The sequence below is a fragment of the Danio rerio genome, chromosome 23 (genome assembly GCF_052040795.2).
Source record: "Danio rerio strain M-AB ecotype USA chromosome 23, GRCz13ab, whole genome shotgun sequence".
Classification (NCBI taxonomy): Eukaryota; Metazoa; Chordata; class Actinopteri; order Cypriniformes; family Danionidae; genus Danio; species Danio rerio.
The window spans coordinates 43426824-43448987 of record NC_141043.1 but is presented as its reverse complement, the minus strand read 5'-3'; the positions used below and the strand labels follow the sequence as shown (position 1 = coordinate 43448987).

Here is a 22164-nt window from a genome sequence, read left to right as displayed (position 1 = left end):
AGTTTTTTTCCTTGCTGCTGCAACCACTAGCTTGCATGGTTCAGGATCTGTAGAGCTGCGCAGCGATGGATTTGCTCTTCAGTGTTTGGACTCTCAATAGTGAATATTCAACCACACTGAACTGAGCTAAACTGAACTGAACTTAAACTCTGAAAACCTAACTACACTGTTTGAATTTACTATGATCTTCTACGTGAAGTCAGCATTATTAGGCCCCTTTGATTTTTTTTCTACTTTTTAAAATATTTTCCAAATGATGTTTAACAGATTCAGGAAATTTTCACAGTATGTCTGATAATATTTTTTCTTCTGGAGAAAGTCTTAATTGTTTTATTTTGGCAAGAATAAAAGCAGTTTATAATTTTTAATAGCCATTTTAAGGTCAAAATTATTAGCCCCTTTGAGCAATTTTTTTTTCGACAGTCTATAGAACAAACCACTGTTATACAATAACTTGCCTAATTACCCTAATCTGCCTAGTTACCCTAATTAACCTATTTAAGCCTTTAAATGTCACTAAGCTGTATAGAAGTGTCTTGAAATATTATTTACTGCCATCATCGCAAAGATAAAATAAATCAGTTATTAAAGATGAGTTACTAAAACTATTATGTTTAGAAATCTTCTCTCCGTTAAACAGAAATTGGTGAAAAAATAAACAAGCGGTCTAATAATTGAGGGGGGCTAATAATTCTGACTTCAACTGTATATATATATATGTATATATATATATATATATATATATATATATATATATATATATATATATATATATATATATATATATATATATATATATATATATATAAAATGTACACACACACACCACAGCAACAGATTTTGTAAATGTGAACATATATAATAAGCAAATAGCATGAGGAGATTTTAAATATATTTGTACATTATTTACAATTCATGCATTAATTTTCCTTCAGCTTAGTCCATTGTTTTTCAGAGGTCGCTACATAAGAAAGAACCGCCAACTATTCTTGCAAATGTTCTATACAGCAAACGCCCTTCCAGCTGCAACCCAGTACTAGGAAACACCAATACACTCTCACATTCACACACACTCATACACTACAGCCAATTTAGTTTATTCAATTCCCCTATAGCACATGGATTTGGATTGTGGGGGAAACCGAAGCACCCGGAGGAAACCCACACCAACACATACAAACTCCACAGAAATGCCATCTGACCCAGAGACTCAAACCAGTAACCTTCTTGCAGTGAGGCGACAATGCTACCCACTGCGCCACCGTGTCACCCTTGTAAAAATGATTAAGTGAACTTATTTGAGTTGTGTCAAGACAACATGAAGGAATTGTGTGGAATCTAGCAATTTTACAGTGTTCACTCGCTAAAGTGTAATGGCAAAAAAATCATTGCAGATGAACTGTTCCTTTAAATCTACATATAAAGTAGAAGTGCCTCTATTTTTAAAAATGTGAAAACTGCACTCGCAGATCAATGAACTCAATTTGCTTTATATTATGAGCACCACCGCACACAATGAAAAGCGCTTAAAAGCATAAAATATTGTGGTAAACCTCCACAAAACACAGATTCTAGAGTGCAATTGACAGGCCTGTGTGAAATCTGCATATGCATGAGTCCGTATACAACACAAAACAGCAGCAAACACTCATTATTGGCTGAAACAGAAGAGTCTCTTCACTGAAAAAAGTGTTGCATGCAGAACTGTTGCAAACAATTTATTTGTGTTGAATTTAAACAAACAAATTAAGTTTAGTAATGTTCAACTTAATTTGTTTGTTTAAATTCAGCCCAAATAAATTGTTTACAACCTCCTAACGTAAAAAAATTGAGTAAATCCAAGGAATTATCTTTGAATCATTTTTTTCAGTGTTCATGATAACAGCATTAACGGGACAGATAAGCGACACCTCCACACATCTCTGTCCAGATAATCTCTGGGTCATTCAGTGCTCTTAAAAATGAGCTGTGCTGGGCTGAAATCTACTGAAAATGATCCTCTGACACATGGACGTACAAACAGTGCTCCATTGTGATTCTTGTGTTGCTTGGTAACAGTGTCGGTTTTGGAGCGAGAATTCTTCATTGCAGTTATTGTTTTTAAAATGATTCAAGTGACCACAATATTTATTCAAGGTTGTTTAATGAAGGCATGGTATTATCATTCATTCATTCATTCATTTTCTTGTCGGCTTAGTCCCTTTATTAATCCCGGGTCACCACAGCGGAATGAACCGCCAACCCATCCAGCACGTTCTAAAGCAGCGGATGCCCTTCCATCTCTTGGAAACATCCACACACACACACACTACGGACAATTTAGCCCTGTCTTTGGACAGAGGAAACCCATGCAAATGCAGGGAGAACATGCAAACTCCACACAGAAACACCAACTGAGCCGAGGCTCGAACTAGCGACCTTCTTGCTTTGAGGCGACAGCACTACCTACTGCGCCACTGCTTCGCCCCTGTGTAATACATTTGTTGGATAAGTTGGCGGTTCATTCCACTGTGGCATCCCCTGATGAATAAAGGGACTAAGTCAAAGGAAAAGGAATGAATTAATAATTCATTTAGTTTCATTGCTTTGTAACGCTGTCAAAAGATTAATTGCAGTTAATCAAATAATACGTATCAAAAAATATACGTTCAAATTAGCATAATATATATGTGTTATATGCGAGTCTGTAGTGGATATACAGATCTGACTGAGCATGCATTTACAGTATGCCACCTTCAAAAACCAGGCAGAATGTTATTCAAAAGTTGCTCTTTTAAATGCCATAAATGTGTGAGAACTCTGAGGATGTGGTGATGAAATGCATGAACTGTGACTAGGAGATGCATGGATAAGCACTGCAAATGTAAATCTGGCAGAAAATAGACCAGCGCTGAAGGAGACTGTTGTGGACTGGAGACGACATTGTCACCTTAAGGATTCTTTGATTAGTTTTTAGCTGCGTCGGCTGATGGAAGTCAGAATCTCTAGCAGCACTATTATTCAGTCAGTTTTTAAAGCTAGGGTCACCTCGCCTCAAAAAAAAAAAAAAAAAAAAAAAAAAACTGACTTCAGACTGATGGCTGAAGTTTGGGGAAATTTAAGTCTCTTTAAATGGACTGAACACCATGCTATATGGTTGACAGGTTAACCAACCAATCACGTTTCTATTTGTTTCTATTGTTATCTATTGTTCTATTTTCTATTGTTTCTATTTGTTTGATTGGTTAACCAACCAATCACGTTTCTATTTGTTTCTATTTGTGCTGCTCTGTGTCATGTGTTAGTGTTTTAGAGTTTTTAATTTGTTGTCTTTATTTTTCATTTTCTTGTTTTAGTTTATTAGTGTTAGTAAGCTGTGCCCTCCTTAAACATGAGGGTAGAGAGAGCCATCTCTGTGTTTTTTTTTGTTTACTGCTCTTTGTTTGAGCTTGCCGCACGCTGCTAATGCTAACACAGCTAGCGGTTGTGATCCGGTTTTTGTCTATACCCCGGACCAGCTGATCTCGTTGAGGCAGGATGCTTCGGGGCACAGTGCGGTCCTCTCGGGTATCCCCGCGGAGTTACGGAGGGGGAAGACTAAGAGAGGCTGACGTGGAGGAGCAAAGGTGCGAGGGAAAAGAACGAGGAATGGGAAATTGTCTGATGAGCAGCTGAGAAGATGGTATAAACCTAACCTGCCGTCTGTTGTTATGGGCAACGTGAGGTCACTGGAAAATAAGATGGACGAGCTTACGGCACGGGTCAGATGCCACAGAGAATTTCGTGAGTGTAGTTTGATGTGTTTTACTGAAACATGGCTGCATGAGTGTATTTCTGACTCAGTCGTGGACGTGGCTGGCTTTTCGAGTGTCCGGGCGGATAGAACTCGGCGTGAGAGTGGAAAGAGCAAGGGGGGTGGACTTTTTTAATCGGATCAGACTTGTTTCCAGGCGGGCTGATTATATTATTTGCTAACTCGACTCCCAGAAATCTTGTATATGTAAACCAATCAGAGGACGACTGCTGGAATCTGCTGAAGTGTTTCCAGAAAAGTGGTCCCTCGCTATAAGGTGGTTCAATCTTTTGTGGCCTTGCAGTTTTGCCGATTTTTTTTCTTGCAATTTGACATGTTTATTTTTTTTTTACAGTGAGTTCTGCGTCCTGATTGGTTGTAGACCATTGTCAATCAATCTCCTCCATGTCTCCTGTACAATACAGAATGCGTTCAGCTTGCCAAATTAACATAAACCTTCAATCGCTAGTAGTGTGAGTTCCAACAAGGATGCAAAAAGGGTTATAACTGTCCACAGCAAGACCACCATAAAGAGGGTTGCAGACCAGATGCACCCCACCAATATGCAACACGTATTTCAGAACTCTAAGGTTTCTATCAGGGTACACACATCGGCATTGCAAGTCGGCGGCTGTCTGCGGTGCCCAGCTACGACTCAGGACACTGTTAATTCTGCAATGTGTCACAGAGCTCCATCTGAATATTTTCATTTTAAATAACACGCGCGTCCGGTGTGTGTTACTTCCAACCCAACAAACATTTATTAAACATCTAATAGACATCTAAACATAGACAGCTTGGCTAAAACAAGGCTAAACTTGGGCTGTCAGTGAAAATCTAATAAACATCAAACCCAAAACTAGACTAGTCGTCAAATAGACCGATTAGACAGACTTTATAACTGTAGTCATTCATTTCTGTTTATCTGATGACTGGTCTAGTTTTGGCCTATTTTTAGACGCCTGCTAGGTTTTCACTGACAGCCTAAATTTAGCCTGGTTTTAACCAAGACGTCTATGTTTAGACATCTATTAGACATCTATTAGACATCTTTTAAAAATAGAAAAATGCTTGCTGGAAAGATGTCATGTGTGGTGCGCATCTGATGTGCGACCCCCTTAAGTGTGCTTTAGCTTTGTAGATCAGTGACTGCAGGATAAAGAACATTACGCCGAATGCTAACATTATCCACACAAAAGCTAAAAACATAAACACATTTTATAAACATTTGGTTTCATTCTATAATACTGGAATTAGTTTTCTACGAAGGTTTGAACTTTAAGAGTGTTTAAACAAGAGAAAAAAGTATGAAAATGTTAATGCCTGTCTCAGAAAAGTGTTTAAAGTGTATAGAGAGGGGTTTTAAAGCCTTAAAACAACTATAAGAATTGTAAAAAAAAAATAAAGCTGACTACTTTACAGATTTCACCTATTGATGGTTATTTTCAGAACTAAACTCCCGCAAATAAAGCCTGATTTATACTGGACGCGTCCGCTAGATTGCGTGAGTGTGCATGGCGAATAGGACGTTATTTCTGTGTTTGCGGAAGTTCGTTTTGGGTGCACGCGACATAATTTCAGCCGTTTTTTTTAGAGACTCGAGCGAACAGTTTGCCCCGTGCTTTTGAAGAGATTTTGTCTGAAACAGGTATGCCTGTACAGAAATCATCCGTGATCATCGAGATAACTCAATGATCAATAATTCTTGGCTAAAAATTGCAACAGCAGTGGGAAAGAAGGAAAGTTTTTGTTAAAAGTTTGGAAAAACCTGAGTGATGAGTTTGTTAAAGCCAAAAAAGGTCATGGCAAAAGTGGAGACTACACAATCACAGAATATGTTTTTCCGCCAGTCATAGGTTTAACACGGATGTACGTTACAATTTTGAATTTAAAACAATTCAATAGTTACAAAACTAAAATAAAGTCACAGATAACTGGAAAGGAATATTTGGTTGGTTTACAATATACTGACTGTCTTTCTAGGCTTTATTGGTGATAATGGTAAGGAATGTTGGACCATTATTGCCTTTTTAGCAGAAGTAGAGGACAGAAACTAACCAGACCATAATGTGTGAATTGTGAAGTGGGCTTAATCTAGAAAAAAAAAAAAAAAAAACATCTTTATTTTTTAGTAAGTGTACTTTTTTTGCATTTATTCATGCCTTAATAAAATCTACTTATAGAGCAACCATGTTCACTTGTCGTTCATATTTTAATAAACTTTAAAAGGTAAAACTGTGCAAGATATAAACAAAAGCAAGTGATGCATCAATGTTTGATTAAAAAAATCTTGAATGGTTATAAAAATCCTTATAATCAATAAAATTATTTATAAAAATAATACAAATAATTAGATTAAAAATATTGAATGATATTAGTGATATGATGCAGTTCCGGAAACTTTCTACTTACCACTGTATATGCATCAGACTTTTCTTTTTATGTATTCGCCTGTGTTTCATCTTACCCTAAAAAATGACTTTTACTGCTTGTTTGAACTACTTATTTAAAATGAGGTGAAACAACACAAGTCTTAAGTTTTTTTGGGGACAAATTATTGTTTTAGATTAGGTTAGATTCAACTTTATTGTCATTACACATGTACAAGTAATGCAACAAAATGCAGTTTAGGTAGGGATGTAACGGTATCAGAATTTCACGGTACGGTAATACCTCGGTATGAATGTCACGGTACGGTATTTATTGAATCATTTACAGGAAAAACAAAACTTATGAAAATACTCCAAAAAAGTGCCAAAAGTGTCAATGACATACAAATTAGTCATCTATCTGTAAGCTTTGAAACAGGAACTTCAATTTTAATAACAAAAAATTATTAAACCATGTAAAAAAATAAAGTTTCAATTTAGTATTGTTGAAAACTCATCACATTCAACATTTAATCACTCACTCACTTAGATAGAGATGGGTTTTTAAGGAAAATTATCATATAAATATAATCTGGTAAAAGCTGGTATCTCTGGGCATTTACAATGTCCCCTGCAACAGAAAAAAAAACCCTCTCATTTGGGACTGAGGTTTCTGGGACAGAGAGATATGACTTGGTCCATGTTGACAGCAGTGGGTAACGTTGTGCATTGTCTTTCCCCGACTTGAGAGGACAAACCATGAGTGAGATAGAGGGTCTCTTTGCGGTACAAGTCAATGTCTGCATCAATCTGAACAGTGTGCTGTGTTTCTGCAGTCCCCATGACTGTTATTACTCATATTCCCCAACTTGCAGGCACGTGCACACATAGGGCTCAACCTGTGCAGTGCACATGCCCTTTTTAGTCTTGGATAGAAAGTGCCCTTCCAAAATGATCAAAAGTGCCCCCGCGATGCGACACACGCTCCGTCCGTCCCGCCCTTCAGTAACTCCCCTCTCAGTACGCGCGCGACAACACAGCCGATCCGAACGCGCGCGACAACACCGCTATTCAGTACGCGCGCGACAACACAGCCGATCAGAACGCGCGCGAAAACACCGCTATTCAGTACGCGCGCGGCGACAACACCCGCTTTAGGTTTCGATCATCTCCAGCTCTTTTTCATCCCCGCTACTAGCAGCACACTCCATTTCTGCATTACTGGATCTGTAGTGACAACAGACAACAAGGGATGATGGCCACGCATGGGCTGATGGGAATTGTAGTTTCCGCTCGTTCGCTTCATTCGCCTGAGCAAATTTTCTCAGAAGACCTATAGTTTTACAGAGTCATGCGACTATGGTAATATCGGAAAAAAATTATATTGCGGTATGACGGTATTTACAATACCGCTACATCCCTAAGTTTAGGTCTAACCAGCAGTGCAAAAGCAGCAAGTGCAGGATACAGGTATAAGTTACAAAGTGCAGTTATAGAAAAACTATGGTGATATTTACAGATGGATGTACTATCAACATTATATACAGGTTGTATTAGCTATGAACAGAGATTTACAATTAATATATGTACGGATTTTATGTTCAATCCACTTAAATTTGTGAACTTATTTTGTTTTAATTGATTTGTGTTGGAACAACATGAAGGAAATATGTGGAACTCAGCATTTTTACAATGCTATGTGTATATATGTGTAATGTGTATTTTCTGTTGCATATACCTGTACTGGTCTGAATTGTTGAACTGGATCAAGCGAGGGTTCAGTTTCTGCATCAGAATCCTGATAATGTTCAAGAAGAGAAGAAAGTTCACCTGAACAAACAGGAAAACATCAGAAGAAAATAACTGTGCGAGCGTGTTTATTCATCTTTCAGTGGTGTAAAGTAGCAAAATACAAATACTCAAATAACTGTAATTGAGCCCAGTTCTCAGCAATTATATTTTCTGAGTAGCTTTAAAAACTTGTGTGAGTACTTTTTGCTGCTTTATCAGAGCTTTTACTCCACACCTTTCCTTAAACCTGTTGTCACTAATTTATACACTACCTGACAAAAGTCTTGTCATTGATGCCAGTTGTAAGAGCAACAACTTGTAACTTGACTACTAGTTAGTCATTTTGAAAAGTGGCAGAAGGTCGATTTTTCTGATGAATCATCTGTTGAACTGCATCCCAATCATCACACATACTGCAGAAAACCTACTGGAGCCCGCATGGACCCAAGATTCTCACAGAATCAGTCAAATTTGGTGAAGGAAAAATCATGGTTTGGGGTTACATTCAGTATGGGGGTGTGTGAGAGATCTGCAGAGTGGATGACAACATCAACAGCTTGAGGTATCAAGACATTTGTGCTGCCCATTACATTACAAACCACAGGAGAGGGCGAATTCTTCAGCAGAATAGTGCTCCTTCTCATACTTCAGCCTCCACATCAAAGCTCCTGAAAGCAAAGAAGCTGCTCCAGGATTGGATGGAGCTCATGATGGAGTCAGACACAATATTCATTCTGTTTCCACTGCAGCATGACTTTATATTCTATACTGGACATTATTTATGTTAAGTGACAAGTCTTTTATCTAAGCAAAGTCAGACCTTACTGTCCTAAATAATTTTAAATCAAGCCATGATAATATTTTATTTGGGTAAAGTAAGTGTAATCTAGAGGAATTTACCCTTCATATAAGCCACTTCTGATACCAAATGACCGACTACAAGTCAAGTTATTATTTGTTGTTCCTAAAACCTGGATAGACGACAAGACTTTTGTCAGGTAGTGTATGTTTATTTTTTCCTGTCTGCGGTGATTGCTGAAGTAGAATAATCAGTCTCAAGATTCCTGTCCGATCAAATCACACATATACAAATGGCATCAGACAAGCAATTTACGAAATGCAGCCAGCATGTACCATGTGGAAGCATTAAAAGTGTCCAAATGCCAAATATTTATACTAATAAGAAGTAAAAGATGTCTACTGTATGATGAATGAAATCATGAATGACCTTAAACAATAACTACATGCACTACAGAATGTTACGTTTTCAAACACAAGCATAAGTTGCATGTATTCTATGAGTTTGGCATAAGCTTGGTTTGCGGCACCACATCCTGGTCACTCAGTTCAGGGTTCAAACTGCTAGTGTTACAAATTGGCACAGCTAGATTTTTGTGCCATAGGTTACAGATTTCACTTCGCATGTAAATGCATCAACTTTAAGCTACATTTTTAATTTGCAGGGTATAAGGGGGAATCATTTTCACAGTGGATACTCACTCATTACACTTATATATTGAAAAGGGCTACTTTTTACTCGTACATTGAGCAGTATTTACCACAGATAACTTTACTCTACTTGCACTACATTATTACTATATTTATTTAAGTATGATTTTTCAGTACTCTTTCCACCGTTGGTTCCCTTACCGCAATAGATATTACAATGGGGCCCTTTATGATCCACCAATAAGGAGAATCTTCATTTATGTCCCAGCATCTGTAGAAAAATAAGACAGCCTGAATGACACAGAGCTAATAAATTCTGTACCTTTTTTTTTTTTTGCTCTCAGACATCCATTAAAAGACTCTGAAGTGAGCGGATGTAAAGAGGCATACAATAACAAACAGTGCACTCGTACGCTTACTCCCCACAGATGATGGAAATGTGGAAAAGGTCATCCAAGTCATGCAGCTTCTCTAAACTGCACTCCAGAGCAGCTTTTATTTAAACCCAAAATGTGTTTTGTTTGCATATTTTTCTCAATAAAATAAGTAATGCTTGGATATGTTAAATCCAGTCCAATGGATGTTGTGTTGCTCCGAATTTACTAAGGTATCCGCATGGCTTTAGTGTGTTTCTATGTGGTTGTAATGGTGTTCTTAATGATTTAAGTTGCTTCTATTTTGTTCCGGATGTTTTTCTGTGATGCTATGCAAGTGCTAAGGTGTTTTCTGGCTAAAAAAGGGTGGTCTAAAAGGGTTGCTCTTGATCTCTTAATGAGTTATGGGTGTTTTTTGAGCATAGCATGCATCAAATTAATCAGAGTATTTTAGCCCATTCCCTTTAAGAGCGAGTTGTGGTCTCAACATGGCGCATTCACTATTTACATGGTGGATAAAAAGCTTCACAAGCAGCCATGCATAATGATAAAGCACATCAACAGACCATCTATAAGCCGGATTCCACCAAATCACCCTAAAGTGAATGGCTAATGTTGGTCAATGTTGCGGTCTATTTCAATTTTCATAATACTAATGTGTCAACAACATGCGTGAGCCAATTTGTAAGGTTAAAGCGCATAAACAAACTATCTACGAATAAGCTGGATTCCACCAAATCAATCTGAAGTGACGAAGGCATGGGAGGAGGTCATTTTTTTATTTTATTTATGCTCACAATAATAATCTTTTTTACATTTTACTGCTTTAATTTTCGATATTTAAAGATTTTTTTTTGTTGCTGCACATCCCTGCGTGAGTAATAAGCAATGTGTACACATGTATAAAGATGCATATCACTAACAAGCTCTTTAAATAACAAAAAAAAAGCAACATTGACTTTAGACAAGCTTTTAATTGGTCAATGGTGTAGTCTAGTTCAGTTGCCTCAAAATAGCAACGAGTCAACAATGAGTGTAAGGCAATGCGTAAGCTTAAAGCGCATAAACAAACCATCTACAGTACGAATGAACTGGATTCTACCAAATCCAACTGAAGTGAATGGGAGGAGGTAATTTTTTAAATTTTATTTATGCTCACAATAATAATCTTTTCCATTTCAGTTCTTCAGTTTTTGACATTTATAGATGATTTCTTGCTGCTGCACATCCCTGTGTGTCTAGTAAGCAATGTGTACGCATGTGTAGAGGTGCATTTCAATAACACACTTTATATATATATATATATACATATATATATATATATATATATATATATATATATATATATATATATATATATATATACACATATATATATATATATATATATATATATATATATATATATATATATATATATATATATATATATATATATATATATATATGCGACGGCCCGCGACCCACAAACTCACTACTGCCACCTGCTGTGGCACCCTGTGAGCTTCGAGCGGTGATAGTGCTCACTACAGAGTGGTGCGTGTCAGAATGGTTCCCGTGCCGCCGTGAGTAATTATGTAATGGACCCGGAATGGGTTCACTACCAGGTGTGGGATGCCCAACACCAGCAAAAAATAAATAAAAATAAAGATAAAGAGTTCTCAAAAATGATGGCCTTATCCCAGAAGTGTAAAAAAGATGGTTTATTTACAAGGATAACGTAAAACAGTCCAGTGCAGATAAATGTACAGTGACCTATTTCCCAAAAGGTATGTACAAAAAAAAACAAAGTAACAACTCAATAAAACAAAAAAACAAAATACGATATATACAACACAAAACAATATATCTACAATATATACGAAAGAAATCTATGTCACACAGACAATAGATTGATAAAGGGAATTGCTTACGGTTCTGCCACAACACGCTCGCTAGCCAGGTGAACTGACCCCGTTTCTGAGTCTGCCGTCTCCTTTTAAAGGCTAGACTCCGCCCCCTTTTTGGAGCATACCATAAACAGGTAAATTCAGGTAAACTTCTACATCACAACATTAAACATCTAAATGTGGCATCTCTAAATATACAAGCACACAGCTACTAATAATATCTGACATACATACATACATAAAACAACCAACAATCAGAGGTTTAAAGACATATAAATCGCTCCTCTACAACGCTGGCTGTACCCTACAAACACAAACAATTGGTACGGTTGGCGCTTCTGTGATTGGTGCTGCCATGGCGCGGCCGGTGACGTCATAAGCCGGCGCCATTCGCTCGCTCGGTTTGGCCGGCACAACACTGAAGACCAACTTTCCCGGACAAATGACGAAACAAAAACACAAAGACACGAACATAAAGGTGTGTGTAAATGTATGCTTAATGTTAACCTGCGGGAAAATGGAGATATGGAATGGATGACTGGATGCGTGCGAGATGACAGGGCCCTTTGTCACTAGCAGCATACTGAGAGGAAAAGGAGAGGTGAGTAGACATATGTATGTGCGTATGTATGTGCGTGTCTGTGAGCGTCTGGGTGTGTGTGAACCAGTGCGGTCGCCAGAGATAAAGGGAAGAAGCCCGGCTACTTCACAATATACATATATCTATATATATATATATACATATACCATCTACGAAGGATCTGGATTCTACCAAATCCCCCTGAAGTAAAGAAGGCATGAGGGGGGTCATTTTTTACATTTTATTTATGCTCATAATAATAATTTTACATTTCAATCCTTTAGTTTTTTATATTTATAGATGTTTTCTTGCTGCTGCGTATCCCTGTGTGTGTAATAAGCAATGTGTACACATGTATAGAGGTGCATTTCAATAACACACTCTTATAATAACAAAAAAAAAAGCATCAAATTAATCAGAGTATTATCGCCCATTCCCTTTAAGAGCGAGTTGTGGTCACAACATGGCGCATTCACTATTTACATGGTGGATAAAATGCTTCTCAAGCAGCCATGCATAATGATAAAGCACATCAACAGACCATCTATAAGCCGGATTCCACCAAATCACCCTGAAGTGAATGGCTAATGTTGGTCAATGTTGCGGTCTATTTCAATTTTCATAATACTAATGTGTCAACAACATGTGTGAGCCAATTTGTAAGGTTAAAGCGCATAAACAAACTATCTACGAATAAGCTGGATTCCACCAAATCAATCTGAAGTGACGAAGGCATGGGAGGAGGTCATTTTTTTATTTTATTTATGCTCACAATAATAATCTTTTTTACATTTTAGTGCTTTAATTTTCGATATTTAAAGATTTTTTTTTGTTGCTGCACATCCCTGCGTGAGTAATAAGCAATGTGTACACATGTATAAAGATGCATATCACTAACAAGCTCTTTAAATAACAAAAAAAAAGCAACATTGACTTTAGACAAGCTTTTAATTGGTCAATGGTGTGGTCTATTTCAGTTGCCTCAAAATAGCAACGAGTCAACAATGAGTGTAAGGCAATGCGTAAGCTTAAAGCGCATAAACAAACCATCTACAGTACGAATGAACTGGATTCTACCAAATCCCACTGAAGTGAATGGGAGGAGGTAATTTTTTAAATTTTATTTATGCTCACAATAATAATCTTTTCCATTTCAGTTCTTCAGTTTTTGACATTTATAGATGATTTCTTGCTGCTGCACATCCCTGTGTGTCTAGTAAGCAATGTGTACGCATGTGTAGAGGTGCATTTCAATAACACACTTTAAAAAAAAAAAAAAAAAAAAAAAAATATATATATATATATATATATATATATATATATATATATATATATATATATATATATATATATATATATATATATATAAAACATGTGATATTGACCTTGGACCAGCTTTTAGTTGGTCAATGGCATGGTCTATTTCAGTTGACTCAAAATAACAATGCATCAACAGTGCACATAAGACAATGTGTAAGGTTAAAGCGCATAAACAGACCATCTACGAAGGATCTGGATTCTACCAAATCCCCCTGAAGTGAAGAAGGCATGAGGGGGGTCATTTTTTACATTTTATTTATGCTCATAATAATAATTTTACATTTCAATCCTTTAGTTTTTTATATTTATAGATGTTTTCTTGCTGCTGCGTATCCCTGTTTGTGTAATAAGCAATGTGTACACATGTATAGAGGTGCATTTCAATAACACACTCTTATTATAACAAAAGAAAAAAGCAATGTTGACTTTAGACCAGCTTTTAGTTGGTCAATGGAGTGGTGTAGTCCTAAAAAAGGTTGGTGTACTATTACCCACCCAATCCAAATTTTAAAAGTTTTGCAAAAGTAGGTTTAAAACAAATACTTTGGAAGTCAATGGTTACAGGTTTCCAGCTTACTTCAAAATATCTTCTTTTGTGTTCAAGAGAATTAAAAAAAGACAAACCGGTTTGGAACAAGTAAAGGTTGAGTAAATGATGACAATTTTCACTTTTTGATTGAACAATCCATTTAAAAAAGAAAAATATTTAAACAAATTTATTCATTTTAACCCCAATTCAATTATTTATGCTTAGCTAATAGTGACCCCAGCAGACCCGGAAAATGGTAGTATATTGTATATAGAGTATATTGAGCTGTATTTAAATGTATATGAGCCTATTTACATATGTACAGATTTTTTTTAATCTAGAAAACAAAAGCAAAGCACACTTCTTCATTTTTCTCATGTATTAAATAAAACTGCTGCTTTTTAAATTCATAATGGCATAAACATAAACATATTCAAAACTTACAGGCTAATTTACATATTTCACTATCGTAATATAAGTCATAATAGGAAATAATTTTTAATATGATACAACACATGATGTTTGACTCTGATGTCACTCAGATATGCAGTTAAAATGAACATTCATTAAGTGGTTGTCACTGTGTTTAATCCTGTGCATGAATGTATGATTAATGCACATGCACTGGGTTTTATTTGCATTGTTAATTATGAAATAAACAGCGACATGTCTGTTAAGAGTTACATTTTCACTGGAGGGAACAGCTGTGCTGATGAGGGGAGCGCCGAGGAAACAAGTGTTTCTATAGCAAAGAACTGCAAATATGCAGATATTCTAATAATCTATTGATAAACACACCATGTGCTCACGGTCTGCACAGCTGTGGTTAGCTGACTAATTGAAAAACAAGTTCAGGAGCGGGATTCTGCCACCCGTTTTCATATCAAATTTAAAGAAGACTGAGGTGATCATTTAGTAGTGTACAGTTCATAAGGTATTCGCGAAAATTTTAGGGGGCTGAACGGAAATATAGGAGGGCTTAAGCGACGCCCATGCTGTTTCAGAATTTTACTTGAACGTTTCAGCGAGACATCATTCAGCTGATTTTGTTGTGATCTTCAAAAAACGCAAATACTAGGGATGTAACGATATCAGAATTTCACGGTACGATAATACCTCGGTATGAAAGGTACGGTAAGGTATTTATTGAATAATTTACAGGAAAAACAAAACTAATGAAAAGACTCGAAAAAAGTGCCAAAAGTGTTTATTTACCTTAGCACTGAACATATCGATGACATACAAATTAGCCATCTATCTGTAAGTTTCGAAACAGGAACTTCAATTTTTCAATTTTGATAACAAAAAACTATAAAACCACATAAAAAAATAAAGTTTCAATTTAGTATTGTTGAAAACTCATCACATTCAACATTTAATCACTGACTTACCCACTTATATAGAGATGGGTTTTTTCAGGAAAATTATCATATAACTATAATCTGGTAAAAGACCCTCTCATTTGGGACTGAGGTTTCTGGGACATAGAGATATGATTTAGCCAAGGTTGACAGCAGTGGGTAACGTTGTGCATTGTCTTTCCACCACTTGAGAGGACAAGCCATGAGTGAGATAGAGGTCTCTTTGCGGTACAACAAATACGGGTAGCCGGCAGCTAGCTCTCTGCAACTCTCACATGGTCGCCCACTGAAGCTAAGCAGGGCTGCGCCCGGTCAGTACCTGGATGGGAGACCACTTGGGAAAGCTAGGTTGCTGCCGGAAGTGGTGTTAGTGAGGCCAGCAGGGGGCGCCCAACCTGCGGTCTGTGTGGGTCCTAATGCCCCAGTATAGTGACGGGGACTCTATACTGCTCAGTGAGCGCCGTCTTTCGGATGAGACGTTAAACCGAGGTCCCAACTCTCTGTGGTCGTTAAAAATCCCAGGATGTCCTTCGAAAAAGAGTAGGGGTTTAACCCCGGCATCCTGGCCAAATTTGCCCACTGGCCTCTGTCCATCATGGCCTCCTAACCCTCCCCATATCATGATTGGCATATCATCACTCTGTCTCCTCTCCACCAATCAGCTGGTGTGTGGTGTGCGGTCTGGCGCAAAATGGCTGCCGTCGCGTCATCCAGGTGGATGCTGCACACTGGTGGTGGATGAGGAGATTTCCCCCCCCATTGTGTAAAGCGCTTTGAGTGCCCAGAAAAGCGCTATATAAATGAAACGATTTATTATTATTATTATTACAAGTCAATGTCTGCATCAATCTAACAAGTGTGCTGTGTTCTGCAGTCCCTAAGACTGTTTTTAGTCGTATTCCCCAACTTATATTTCACCACAGTCTGGCAGTCCCTGCATATTGTTTTTGTCTTTGTCTGTCACCTTTTCTCCTTTTTCGTATCTTTTTAGAAAGAAACCGAAATGCTTCCACACATCCGATTTAAAACCCGCTTTAGGTTCGATTATTTCCAGCTCTTTTTCTTCGCCGCTACTAGCAACACACTCCATTTCCGCATTACTGCATCTGTAGTGACAACAGACCGCAGAACAGAAGGATGATGGCCATGCCTAGGCTGATGGGAATTGTAGTTCCCGCTACCCCCCGTTCACTTCATTCGCCTAAGCAAACTTTTCTCAGAAATATAGATTTATTGAGTCATGCGACTACAGTAATATTGAAAAAAATTACTATTGCGGTATGACGGTATTTACAATATTGTTACATCCCTAGCAAATACTCAAACTCAATACACAAACATTAGGGAAGTCTAATCCCCAAAACAAGTGAGTATACCAAGGGTATGATCCTTAGAGGTCGTAATACCCAAACAGCTCGTGGAAAAAAGTAGGAGTACTGAGAATACATGCATACAGGAAGGACTACAACACTGGTGTGGTATATTTTTCAACAATGTGCCTTAATAAACCTCCATTTCAGACCATTATGCCCAGAAATGAGAGCAAATACATTTGCTATACAAACAAGGTGGCACAAGACATGAAAATGATACTGAAACTACAGGCTGAGACTAGCAAAAAATATTTCCCTATAATCTCCCTATATTGTTTACCATGCAACTCTAAATATTTGCTCTGAAATAGCATGTCAGTTCGGTTTAGTAATGAGTGTAATTCCTGCACGCCGCTGGACAAGCACTAGTCTCTTTAAACACACGAGAGGGTTCATTTGCTGTCATCTTTAAGGTGCGCATGCTCTTGTTTCAGGAGGCGGGGCTCTGGACGGCAGGGGAGGGACTGTGCTTCAGAGATTTATGCTAAGCTGTTAGCATTGTTAAAGATCACCTACTGCACCTTTAACTATGAATGAGGACCACTTAAGAAGGTATAAAAAAAGAAACATGTGTAATTACTCAGTGTCTTCAAAATACAGTCTGGAGAAGATCCAAAGGACAATGCAGACCAGTGGAACACCTGTCAGAATAGACAAGAGACAGACAAAAAGATTATTGTTAAAAGAGAACCTTACAGAGAGTGAGCAGGGGAAAAAAAATAATAGAAGCATATAATAAACCCTAGACGCGATTATTTTCAGTGATTATAATTATAATGGTGCTGAATCTGAACATTCTGATCAAGGTTTTATTAATGATAACGAGACAGACACATATAAAATATGATTCAGAGCTGTGTGTATAATATTAATTGACTCTCATTTGTCACAAAAGCTTGTCATGATTCCAAAATTAATAATTAAGCATTTATGAAAAATGGAAATTAGGCAGCAGTCATGAAGTTCATGAAGTATTAAACATCTCTGCACAACAAACAACTGCACATGCTTTTCATTTGGCTAAAATAGAATCAGCAGATATATAAATCAACGCAGACTCATTCTGAAAATGCACCCCTGTATACATTCCTGGAGAACGCGAATTATGTAGCCGGAGCTACGTATGGCTGAATTTTGTCTTTACAACGAAAGACAGCGTTCCTTTTTGCGTTCACCAGCTGACCGCTTACCTCCATGTGGACAGCTTTTCCATTATTACCATTTTGTCCGGTAGCTTGACATGTATGACTTGCTCAACGATGGGGTTCGAGTCTGGTGAAGAAAGCAGGTAAAGCAAAAACAAAAGCCAAAAAATAAAATAAACAAGTAAATAACAGGGTGAGAATGTGGTGAAATCTGAAATTGTGAAAATCAGGTGAGGACTTTTCTTTTTCTGGATTCCTTTTAAGAACACTGCAGTTAAGATTAGGGAAGTGGGTGGGCGGGTCAATTATGCTTTTTTTAAAATACTAGTGGTTGGATTTAGGGAAGGGGGTAGGTGGGGTCAATCGATCGATCGGTTGGTCGGTCAGTCAGTCAGTTGACAGTGGCCTCTGGTGGATTTACGCAAGAACAGCAGGTGCAATTTTTTTTTTTTTTCAATAAAAAAAAGTGGTAAAAATTAGATGGGGACTATTCTTTTTCTGGATTGCTTTTGAAAATTGTTGGTTGGGTTTAGGGAAGTGGGTGGGCGCTGGTCAATTGGAACTTTTGAAAACACTATCGGTTGGATTTATTGAAAGCGGAGGATGGGTCAGTCGATCGGTCAGTCGACAGTGGCCTGTGGTGGATTTACGCAAGAACCACAGGCACGAATGGCACTCGCGAGAGAAATTTGAGATCTAAAAAAGCATACACAGCAGCCTCTGGTGGATTCGCGGAAACAAAAATGTACCTCCTATGACGTATGTGGCGCTCTCAAGAAATGTATATAGGGGTAATCAGAATGAGCCTGGGTTGATAAATATATTCATGAAACAGTCTGCAGCGCATTTAACTTTTCTAAGATGACACATAAGCACATATGCAAATACATTTAACAAATTAATTCATTTTATTATTTTTAAATGAATTTTAATTACCTTATTAATGGATTTTTCTTCTCAAACTTCTCGAAGGTAACCTTTATAATTACCATAATAACATTCAAATAGTTACATTTAAAGGGTTTGAATCTCATTCATTCATTTTCTTTTTGGCTTAGACCCTTTATTAATCTGGGGTTGCTACAGCGAAACGAACCGCCAACTCATCCAGTATATGTTTTATACAGCGGATGCTCTTCCAGCTGCAACCCATCACAGGGAAATACCCAAACATCACTCATACACTACAGAGGAAAATTTAGCTCACCCAGTTTACCTATAGAGCATGTGTTTGGACTGTGGGGGAAACCGGAGCACCCAAAAGGAACCCACCACAACATGGGGAGAACATGCAAACTCCACACAGAAATGCCAACTGACCCAGCCGAGGCTCGAACCAGCGACCTTCTTGATGTCAGGCGACAGCGCTACCCACTGTGCCACCGCATTTGAATGTTATTAAGGTAATTATACAAATTATTCAGGTTATTATTTTACAATATATTATAATATAATTTCGACACGGTGGCGCAGTAGGTAGTGCTGTCGCCTCACAGCAAGAAGGTCGCTGGTTCGAGTCTCGGCTGGGTCAGTTGGCGGTTCTGTGGGGTTGGCATGTTCTTCCCGACTTGTCGTGGGTTACCTTCGAGAGCTCCAGTTTCCACCACAGTCCAAACACATGCAGTACTGAAGGTATTGATTTAGGTATTGATAATAAAAAGTATCATAAACTAAAATATACATCAGATACAATAATAAATCAAAATAAAGAAGACTGATCTGACTCTTCTCAGCTCTACCAACGTAACAGAGACCAGAAGAGAGAAAAACAGACAGAATATAAATGGAAGCTGAGCAACAGGAGGATTACGCTGTACTTCACTGATTGAAGTCACTGAGAATATAATAGCTGAAAAATAATAGTCTACTGGGCCATAAAGGATGATAGAAATAAGCACACTAATGTACAGTTAGTTAGTGTGTCATTACGGCAGAAATAAAACCACAGACATGGAGATCACAACCCTGACATCAAGCAGATACATTATCATGCAGTACACACGTTTATTCAGAAGTTTAGGCTTGGTAAAGTTTTCTAATGTTTCTGAAAGAAGTTTCTTCTGCTCATTAAGCCTGCATTTAAAAAAATAATAATAATAATGATTTTTTTTAAAGCTAATTAATCCTCATTGCCTGCAGGCAACAGTAGCAACATTGAGAAAAACTAAGAAACAAACATATTAAAAACAATTAATTGGCAACCTTTTGATTTTGTTGTAGGCAAGATTCCCTTTTGTTTAATTATTTATGTTAAAATATCATTCAATCCTGTGGTGCTGAGTTTTTATTTATTTATTTATTTATTCAGTTCTTTTATTTGTTGGGGGGGGGGGGGGGGGTGGTGGGGGGTAGAAAGGTCAAAAGAACTGCCTTTATTAAACATAAAAATCCTTGTTGTTGATCCCAAAATAATAATTTGACTTCTAGTTGATCATTTGGAAAGGTGGCAGAAGGTAGATGGTAGGATCATCTGTTGAACTGCATCCTAATCATCACACATACTGCGGAAGAACTACTGGAACCCGCATGGACCCAGATTCTCATAGAAATCAGTCAAGTTTGGTGAAGGAAAAATCATGGTTTGGGGTTACATTCAGCACAAGGGCGTGCGAGAGATCTGCAGAGTGGATGACAACATCAACAGCCTGAGGTATCACAACATTTGTGCTGCCCATTACATTACAAACCACAGGAGAGGGCAAATTCTTCAGCAGGACAGCGCTCCTTCTCATACTTCTCATACCTTCTCATCAAATTTCCTAAAAGCAAAGAAGGTCAAGGTGCTCCAGGATTGGCCAGCCCAGTCACCAGAGATGAACATTATTGAGGATGTCTGGGGCAAGATGGAGGCATTGAAGATGAATCCAAAGAATCTTGATGAACTCCGGGAGTCTTGCAAGAACGCTTTCTTTGCCATTCCAGATGACTTTATTAATCAGTGATTTGAGTCATTGCAGAGATGTATGGATGCAGTCCTCCAAGCTCATGATGGAGTCAGACACAATATTTATTCTGTTTCCACTGCAGCATGACTTTATATTCTATACTGGACATTATTTCTGTTAAGTTACAAGACTTTTGTCAAAGCAAAGTCAGACCTTACTGTCCTAATGAAATAATTCAAAAGGAAGGCTTGATCATATTTTATTGTGGTAAAATAAGCGTAATCTAGAGGCCTTTGCCTTTCATAAAAGCCACTTCTGATACCAAATGATCAACAAGAAGTCAAGTTATTATTTGTTGTTCCTAAAACTTAGATAGTGGGAAAACATTAATAAAGAAGGTATAAGAAACTGAAACAAATAAATATTATTCAGTCACTGGAGTAAAAATATAAGGTCAAACTTTACTTTGATGGTTCGTTTGTTAAATTTTAGCTATATTGCATCTACATGCCAACTAATTCTTAATAGATTATAAGTAGAATGTCTATGTGAGGGAACGCAAAAACCTTAGTAATATTTTTTTCTATCTCTGTTTTTTTTTCCCCACCCAGTTTTTTTTTCTTTCACCAATTGTTTTTCCCCAACATCACATCCCTTCCAGGTCTTCGTAATCGAGAAACTCAAATACATCCTAGGAGCTAAGTTTTTTTGTTTTCACGAATCCACCAGAGGCTGCTGTGTATGCTTTTTCAGATCTCAAATTTCACGAGTGCCATTTGTGCCTGCTGTTCTCGCGTAAATTCACCACAGGCCACTGTCGACTGACCGATCGACTGACCCATCCTCCGCTTTCCATTAATCCAACCGATAGTGTTTTCAAAAGATCCAATTGACCAGCGCCCACCCACTTCCCTAAACCCAACCAACAATTTTCAAAAGCAATCCAGAAAAAGAATAGTCCTCATCTAATTTTTATCACGTTTACAAATTTTACCACATTCTCACCCTGGTATTTACTTGTTTATTTGATATTTTGGCTTCTGTTTGGTCTTACCTGCTTTCTGGAACCGTTCTTCATCCCATCATTGTGGTAAACTCTGCTTTGTGTCTCAAGTTTGCCAACGTACATGGCGAGCTAAGAGGACAAACTGGTAACAGCAGGAAAGCCGTCCATATGGAGGTAAACAGTCAGCTGGTGAGTGTGAAAAGGAATGGCGTCACACAGCCCTGTAGTGTTCATTTTAAAGATGAAATGCAGCCTTAAGTGGTTCTGGCGGCATAATTCGCGATCTCCAGAAATGTATACAGGGCTACGTTTTCAGAATGA

The 22164-nt window shown here is 37.7% G+C and overlaps 1 protein-coding gene across 4 annotated transcripts in view; it reads right to left on the bottom strand.

Moving 5' to 3' along the window:
* Positions 1 to 22164, bottom strand: part of ghrhrl (growth hormone releasing hormone receptor, like) — a 77270-nt gene that overhangs the window by 10017 nt on the left and 45089 nt on the right. For all 4 annotated transcript variants that reach the window (XM_087306239.1, XM_087306237.1, XM_087306238.1 and 1 more), the window contains 3 exon segments: positions 17388 to 17448; positions 9583 to 9652; positions 7880 to 7971 (listed from right to left, as the gene is read on the bottom strand). In XM_087306239.1, the coding sequence (XP_087162365.1) occupies positions 7880 to 7971; positions 9583 to 9652; positions 17388 to 17448 (223 nt within the window).